The sequence below is a fragment of the Saprolegnia parasitica genome, assembly GCF_000151545.1.
Source record: "Saprolegnia parasitica CBS 223.65 unplaced genomic scaffold supercont2.43, whole genome shotgun sequence".
In the NCBI taxonomy this organism is placed as follows: domain Eukaryota; phylum Oomycota; class Saprolegniomycetes; order Saprolegniales; family Saprolegniaceae; genus Saprolegnia; species Saprolegnia parasitica.
Genome location: NW_012156437.1, coordinates 124,838 through 132,839, shown reverse-complemented (window position 1 = coordinate 132,839; position 8,002 = coordinate 124,838). Strand labels below are relative to the sequence as shown.

Sequence of the window (8,002 nt, the reverse complement as noted above, 5' to 3'; positions counted from 1 at the left end):
AAGAAGCACGCTTGGTCGGCCCTGTCGAGCCAGTGCAAATGTGCGCGGAACTTGACCGCACGGAGCGTCACTTGGTAGACGAAGTCGGCGTGCTTGGGTAAGATGGCCAGAGCTCGGCTGTGGCGGCTACGGCGTCTCGTAGAAGGCTTCATCGATGCCCAGGTGGCGGGTCGGTAGCTGCAAGCGCGTCCTTGACGGGGCACGACGTCGGCGAACACTGATCTGTCAATGGGACCCGGTGCGTTGATGTTGGAGAAAGGAAACACAACATGAGCAACTACGTTCGACAGGATAGAGCCACCCCCTAAAGGGAGGTAAGACACTTCTTCTATGACAGTGTGCTTTCATAGTGTTGTCCAATCCTTCAGGTAGCGTCAATAAGTGTCTAACGTCGTGTCGACGTGCGATGATTGGCTACATCTGCGGACCCACGGATTTGTTTCCGTGTTGTGTAACAAACAGGGTTGATGCACACAAATAATAAATGATTTAATGAATGATCTACTACTCTCTTGCACTAGGAAGAGATACATAAATGAAGATAGTCACGTCGCCAGAGCGCTCAGTCGGTCGATTCAAGCTTGGTGTAGCTGACCGATTTCGATCCGCGCTTGCCCCAGCAGCGACCAAAGAGGGCGGTGAGCACCGTCACCAGTACCAAGACCACCAACGCGAGCTCGGTGTAGACTTGCGTGGACGTTTCCTGGATCTGGCGCAGGCGCAGGCTCACGCCACTGATGGCACGGCTGTTGTGCTGTGCGACCTTCTCGAGCGTGAGCTGCACTTCGCGCAATGTTGCTTGCTCTTTTTCCTCGAGCTCCTTGCGCGCGGTCTCAAGGAGTTGGAACCCCGTCGTCTGTTCAAGGCGCGCGGCCTCCACGGCGTGACGCAGCTGCGTCACCGTGAGCTGCATCTCGCGCAGCGTCGCCTGCTCTTTTTCCTCGAGCTCCTTGCGCGCGGTCTCAAGAAGTTGGAACCCCGTCGTCTGTTCGAGGCGCGCGGCCTCCACGGCGTGACGCAGCTGCGTCACCGTCGTCTCGGCGTCGTCGAGTTTGCCTCGCAGGTCGTGGAGCACCGAGTTGTTGACGGTGACAGCGTCTGTTCTCAAAAGGCCCGTCGAGTCGGCGAAGCGCCACCCTGGAAGCAGCGCCTCGAGCTCGGTCGGGTCCGTGTACGGCACAAAGTGCAGCTGGTTGCACGCGGCAAAGTCCTTGCGGGCGTTCGTCATTGAGATGTTGGAAAACTTCATAAACTGCTCGCGGGACCGCACGCTGCCGCTGCCGTACTTGTCGATCTCGCGCGAGTCGACCTCGCCGCTGAACGGTTGCTGAAAGATCAAATGGAACCGGTTGTACGCCATGGCTTCTTCTCGGTCGTGCTCGGCTTGCGTGGTCACGCGTGTCACATTGTCGGTAAATCTACAGACGATATTGTGTCCATCGTCAACACAAAAGACCCATGCGTACCGGTGCTTGTCGCCGTTGTCGGTCCAGTTGTGAAAGACCACGTTACCATGGCGGCTCGGCGAGTACATGTCGTAGCCCCGGGTCCAGAGCTGGTACGCGTGCAGGAACTCTTCGCCCCAGAAGACCCAGTTCATGTACGGGTCCATGGGGGCGCGATGCCACGAGTGGCTCTTCCCAAACGAAAAGCCGCCAGCCCACGACACCGACAAGAGCGGGTGCTCAAAGTTGTACGCAACAAGGATGCCCGAGTAGTAGATGACGGAGCTGGCGGCCGGGCGCGGCATAAAGTTACACACGTGGGGGGCGTAGTTGCCCGTAAACGTCGCGTCTGCATCCAAGTGGTCGTAATTGATCGGGTAGTTGGAGAGCACGGCCATCTCGTTCTCCGTCGCTGCCCACTCGGCAATGATCAAGTCGTCCCACTTCTGCGCAAACTGCACGTGCGAGTCGATCATCATGCTAAACCCTTGGTCGCCGAGGAGCGGGTACAGCTGCGCGCGGGACACCACCGGGCCTTTCGAGGTGGTTGCCGACCGCGCGTCGATCTTGATCTGCGATTGGTACTTGCACGGCTCGTCTGGCCACGTCTCGCGCGCGCGCTCGCAGTAGGCATTGAAGCAGGCAACGTCGCCGTCGAGGGTCTGGTCGACAACGCCGAAGAAGACGCGTTCGGGGTGGGCCGCCCGAGAAAAGGCCGTCCACAGTGTAAAGCCGCACTTGACGCCGTCGCGGTAGGCGGTGACGCCAATGAAGATGTCGCGCTTGTCTGTGAGGCGTGGCGGCGGCGGCCGAAGGTGCGAGAGGTCCTTGCGCAGCGGAATGTGCTGCACGGTCGTGTCGTAGACAGCGACGTATTCAACGTCGTCGACTCTGTACGTGAGGTGGTGGGTCGCGTCCATGAAGGAAACAAAATGGCAAGTGACTAGCTCGCCAAGCTAAGTTGGCACAATGGGTCACAGCAACAATTGCGACATGTTCCACATTGACACAACGCAAAACGATCTGATTGGCTCATTCGGTTCGTATGTGTGGGTACAGCAGGAAAGCTGATCGCACGGTATGATCGCTTGGCGCCAAAACTGATAGCAATCCACAGCGGAGAGGGCGCCAACCTGATAGCGATGTAGCTCGTTCCTGATGAGGGAGCACAAGCGGGTGTACAGCGAAGCGCCTCGTGCGTGTATACAAGGATGGATGTAGCGCACGTTCTGAGCCCAGCACGGCGGATGATCGAGGCTACATTCTACTCGTCATAGCGACACCGATTTTTCATGCGTACGCTCTAGTAGGCTACAGCGTTTGTGTGGTACATTCACAATGCTGCCAATAGGTTGCCAACGATGGCGCGAAACCTGTAGTGGAGCCCACGTCAGGACCATTTGAAAGTAGTAAAAGAGGTGTTCAGCGAGAAGTCGTCGATAGAGGCCTGTGACTGTGCACGGTGGGTGCTCGTAGGCCCGCCACTGACGCCGTCTTCCGGGTTCTCGAAGTTGCAATGAGACGGGAGCCCAGGCGCATGTCGCTCATCGTCGTGCAACGGCTCACAAAGTCCGAACAACACCAACCGGCTCACGAACCATTCACCGATGTGAAGCCCGTAGCATAAAGCTACACCTGCCGGCCACCACCGACCGGGCAGGCGCACCAATACATTCGATGTCCCTAAAAGCGCTCGGCCTTTGAGAGAGGAAGATACTACGCATCAAGCGCCTGCCTCGCCTTCCACAAGAGCGCCGCTCGAGTGGGACAATAGGTGATTCGATTGACAGATAGCCATTGGGAGTCTATCTGGTCGGCGAAAAGTCGACTTCTTAGCAGCGCCTGAAAAGACCCCGTCTCTGTCGTCGTTGAATTGTATAAAGTCGTATGGCTTGTTGAAAAATACTCTGCATGTACGAGGCAGATTTCGATGCCAACGGCCGCGTCAAAATGATCCATCGCAGGCGCTGCCACGTCATTTCACACTATTTACCATCTGACACTAAAACTATGTTGCGACTTCCAGCGAAGCTTTAAAAAATCAACGATGCTCGGAGCGTCCAAGGCGTGGGTCGCGAGCAGCGTTGTGCTCTACACCAAGTGTCTCTTGACGACGGCGATTCAAGGCGGGAAGCGGTTCGCCGCGGGTAGCCGTCCGCCCGAGGACAAGATCTTCAAGCAGTTCAACCCGACCAAGCAGGCGCAGACCTTTGGCGTCGACACGGCGGCGGCGACGACCGCCGCCCGCGAACAGGACATTCGCTGGGAGCGCATCGTGCGCAACGACCTTGAAAACATCCCAATCGGCCTCATTGTCGCGTGGGGCGCCGTCCAGTCGGGCGGCGTCGAGGCGGTCACGACATGCGCGCTCGGCACGTTTACGGCCGCTCGTGTCTACCACACGTATGCGTATGCGCAAGGGTTGCAGCCCCACCGCGGCAACGCATGGATGGTCGGCACCGCCGCTGTCCTTGTCATGGCGCTCAACAGCCTCTATGGTCTCGCGACTGCCACGCCGCCAACCGACAAGGCGGTCAAGTAAATCTCCATGTGGTAAACTTTTGCCTGCTCGGTACGATTCTAGTAAGCAAACCTATTAAGTGAAGAACGGCGCAATGGACAACTCTTCCACGTGTTGGTGGTGTATGGACGCCGTAGCGCGGTTGGGATGTCCAACCGTGGACTATCTCACGTCGCCCCGTCCGAGTACAAAAAGCCAACAAATGCAACTTTGTCTCCAACGCAAGTTGTTTTCAACCAAATCAACTGGCCAACGCGGTGCTTTCGACACATATAGCCCATTTCTCGGCTATATAATTCTGCACCAGAGTTCTCTTTTTCTGACCCTGAATACAAACGATACAACTCGGAAACGAAATATCGTTACTGCAAGACGACAAACATCTTAACGCATCGAGATAGACCTTAGAGGTCGCGCGTCTTGGCGTAGATCGCGACTTCCTTGGCGTACTGCGTGAGGCCCTTGTAGATTTCCAGGCCGCGGGTCCGGATCGTCGAGGCCGGCGCGACAAAGTCATTGCCCTTCATCTCGATCGTGATCGACGGCACGCTGTATGTGCGAAACCCATAGTCCTGGAACGTATGGTACGCCTTGTAGAGAAGTTCATACGGCCGTCCCGACTTGTAGCCGCCAAGGGCGCTTCCCAGGCGAGTCCCCAATGTCTTGAGCTTCCCATCGACTGGCAGCTTGTCTTCCGTGTCGCCGACTGGAATCAAGACAAGGCCAGCGTACGCGTGAAGATCAATCAAGCCCGCGAGGTACCCTTGGGGCTTGGCGCTGAGCCACTGGTGCAGTGTGCGACTTTCGACTTCGCTGAGCGGGCGCGGGCCCGGGTAGTCGTCGGCCGACGGCAATGGCGGCCGTGGGTTGTCGAACGGCCCCGGATAGTTGCGGTTGAGGTCGACGCCGTTGGCGTTCTTGCGCTGGTACCGCGTGCCGGACCACGTGAGGTCGTACCCGTCGCGGTTGAAGATCGGGACCACAATCACGTCGTAGGCGTCCGTGACACTCGGCACCTTGTTGACAATGTCGTCGAGGAGCTTGGAGGCGGTGTAAAAGTTGGACGAGCCGGCCACCCACTCGCGGGCGTGGATGAGACTCTGCACGTAAATCGCTTGCTGCTTCGGCGGCCCGTTGCGCAGCGTGTAGGCGTAGATCGTCTGGCCGCGCGTCGTATTGGCAACCGCCTCCTTGAAGACGTTCTTTGGGTTTTGTGCCACGAACGTGTTGAAGAGCTCGTCGATCTGGGCCGCGGTGCGAAAGCAGTTGTGGAACGCCGAGTCCACGTACTTGCCTGGCGTCAGCGACGGAATGTAGTTGGCGTTCTGGAGGTGGCACTTGCGGTTCACGTCAGCGTCGTCGGCCACGGCGCGGAGCTCCTCCTGCGTGCGCTCGCGGCCGTCTGGGAGCTGGCGAAAGATAGCGGCCGACGCCGAGGCAAGGCAGAAGAGCAAGGTCGTGAGCTGCATGTGGCAAAGGCGAAAATGAAGTCGTTCGATGGCATTGCGATGGAAAGAAGGGGTGTTTCTGACGCGACACAGATTGTATGAGGATCAACAGCACACGCACATAGATATCGCTGTCTGGGTCCGGCGAGTAGCTGTGTCAGAATTAGAGCAAGCAAGAGCCCAAGCAGTGCATATGCGATAGAAATCTGGTTTTGGTCGTATGCAGCTGCACCCATCTGGGAACAAATGTGATGCATACACTCTGTCACTGGATTGTGAAGATGGCACGATAAGGATCGCAGCCAAATTACAAAAAAGTATCCAAAGGGAGCGGTTTCGCGCATCTGATTCGACGCACTATTATCAGACGCGCATCAGAGGGGCTTACTCCGGCACATTCGAAATTTCCAGGCTTGAGATGATGCCCATGATCCTATTAGCACTCTGTTTATCCTCACAGCTCACGCGATTGCTCTATAGAGTGACCTCTGGGAACGCAGATTGCTACCCTTTGCTCTGGGTGGACCACGGTTCAGTCATCAAGGTTCTAGTCAAGAAGGGGGCTTCTTCGTAGGTTTCGCCGCCTATCATGGCTCATCACTTCGCCATCTTTAGTCACTCGGAGTGTGGGTATTGCACGCGTCACCACAAGGGAGAAAATCCCTTGGTGATGATGTCTCTGTAGCACTTGGTGATGATGTTTTCCACACACACACACACACACACACACACACACACACACACACACACACACACACACGACCAGCGAGAGCCGACTCGCACACCCACGGCCAGCCGGCTATCCGAACCGGTTCGCCAGCCGGTTATCGTAGTCGGTTTAATTTGCCGACTAGCCGAAATCACTTTCGGTTTCAGCCGCCTTGACGGCAATCGTTAATGGATTGGCAGCGGTACGTCGCGAAAGACGCGATCGTTCCGGACTCGCCAGACGAACCAGATGCAGGCGCAGAGCATGGGCCAGAGGTAGCAGAACACGGCTTGGTGCATGTTGATTTGATATGATATGGATTGAATCTCTTTACTAGTAGTACATACTAAAGACTCCAACTACTTAAACTTACGTACGAGATGTGCGATGAACGTCTGCGACCAAGAGCTCTTCAACGTGCTGGAGTTCATCGGCCGGCAATACAGCGTGCCGTCCGTCGTCGGAATGCGCGTACGCGGTACAGTCGTCGGGTGCGAGTTTGGACGAATCATCCGTGGCTTGCTTAGTTGAACTCGCGAGGGTGGTGTTTCCATGTGCACATAAGACATGCTGCGAGCTCCCGCACCTGGACATGCAGTATCTGCAAGCGAGCCTCTAGGACCCGGAAGATGCCCTTCATCTGCTGCATCAGCAACTGCTGCTGGCGCCGCGTACCGTGAGATACGTAACTGCCAGTCGCTGAGGTAGCTGGAGCGCCGTGATCAGACCATCGTACTCGGCCTCGTTGTTCGTTGTCGCGGTACCGAGGTAGTTGGCCTGGTACACCACGCGCTGGGGCGTACAGCACTACTTTTCAACGACATTGACGACAGAAGAGACGGCCGCGATTGCAAGTGTGTTTGCGAGCGCGACGACCGAAATTTCACCGGCGCAGGTCGAGAACCTCTGCGCCAAGCACCGTCAACGCGACGAGATGCTAACGGTATTGCGTGCGCTGAGCAGCATGCTGATCAAGTCTGTGTACAACACGAGCCGCCGCAGACCTCCATTTAGAGCGTATTCGCAAATCCTGGCTTGTGGCGCTCGCACAATTGTAAAATGGATGCGCGACGATTGGCTAAATGCACGCACCACAGGATTTGCGACGACGCTCTAAATGGAGGTCTGCAGCGGCTAGTGTTGTGAACAGACCTGGTCAGTGCGTTGAAAAGTTTGTGGTAAAAGTGCCTGCAAAGTTTTGTCCTGAGGCAGGCCGTGAAAGGCATCCGTTTTCATGTTTGTGTGTTCAAGGCCTGGCCAACATCGCACTATTGGATCACTCACGCAGCGCATCTGAATTCGTTTCATGCGCCTCGAAGGACTCATTCGTTTCATGTGTTTCGCAGGACTCACATGTACCATCGAAAAGTGCTGTCGTCATGCGCCGTGAAAAGCTGTGCTCTGAGCGCTACATGCGTTGAGACGCTAGCGCCGATCTGCGGCCGTGTAGCGCATTTTAATATAATTTAAGCGAAAAAGTCATCCGGACGGTTCGGATACGACGGTCCCCCCGCATCATCCACCGCAGTTTTGCATGGGCGCTCGACTTCGATAGGAGCTTCGAGGAAGCTGATTGGTCAGCACCAGGAGCTGGTCGGCAGCTTGCCGGGCACAGTCCCACTATGAAAGAAATCGATTCATATCGCCACAGCAACGATTGTCAGTGTTATCAAACAACGCTGCTGGGATAATATAAATGATTTGCTGTGATTGGATGGCTTATAGAGCTCCAAAATCGCCGAAATGAGGAAATTATATATGACTGCGAAATCTGACTCGAGTAGGGCGCGATCAAAATTGGCTCGGTTGTTGTATGCTCTATATCCGGATGCATTTTATATTTACCTACATTCCTGTGAGGATCTGCCCCGTCACGGCT

General features: G+C 56.1%; 2 protein-coding genes across 2 annotated transcripts; one reads left to right on the top strand and one right to left on the bottom strand.

Moving 5' to 3' along the window:
• Window positions 1-562: 562 nt before the first annotated feature.
• SPRG_20663 (hypothetical protein) lies at window positions 563-2,365 on the bottom strand (the record flags this gene model as incomplete). Its single annotated transcript, XM_012348379.1, has 2 exons — window positions 563-1,418; window positions 1,467-2,365. 2 exons carry the CDS (start codon window positions 2,363-2,365, stop codon window positions 563-565), a joined length of 1,755 nt encoding a protein of 584 aa, XP_012203769.1.
• Window positions 2,366-3,492: 1,127 nt separating this feature from the next.
• On the top strand, window positions 3,493-3,987 carry SPRG_20662 (hypothetical protein; the record flags this gene model as incomplete). Its single annotated transcript, XM_012348378.1, has 1 exon — window positions 3,493-3,987. One exon carries the CDS (start codon window positions 3,493-3,495, stop codon window positions 3,985-3,987), a length of 495 nt encoding a protein of 164 aa, XP_012203768.1.
• Window positions 3,988-8,002: the final 4,015 nt, after the last annotated feature.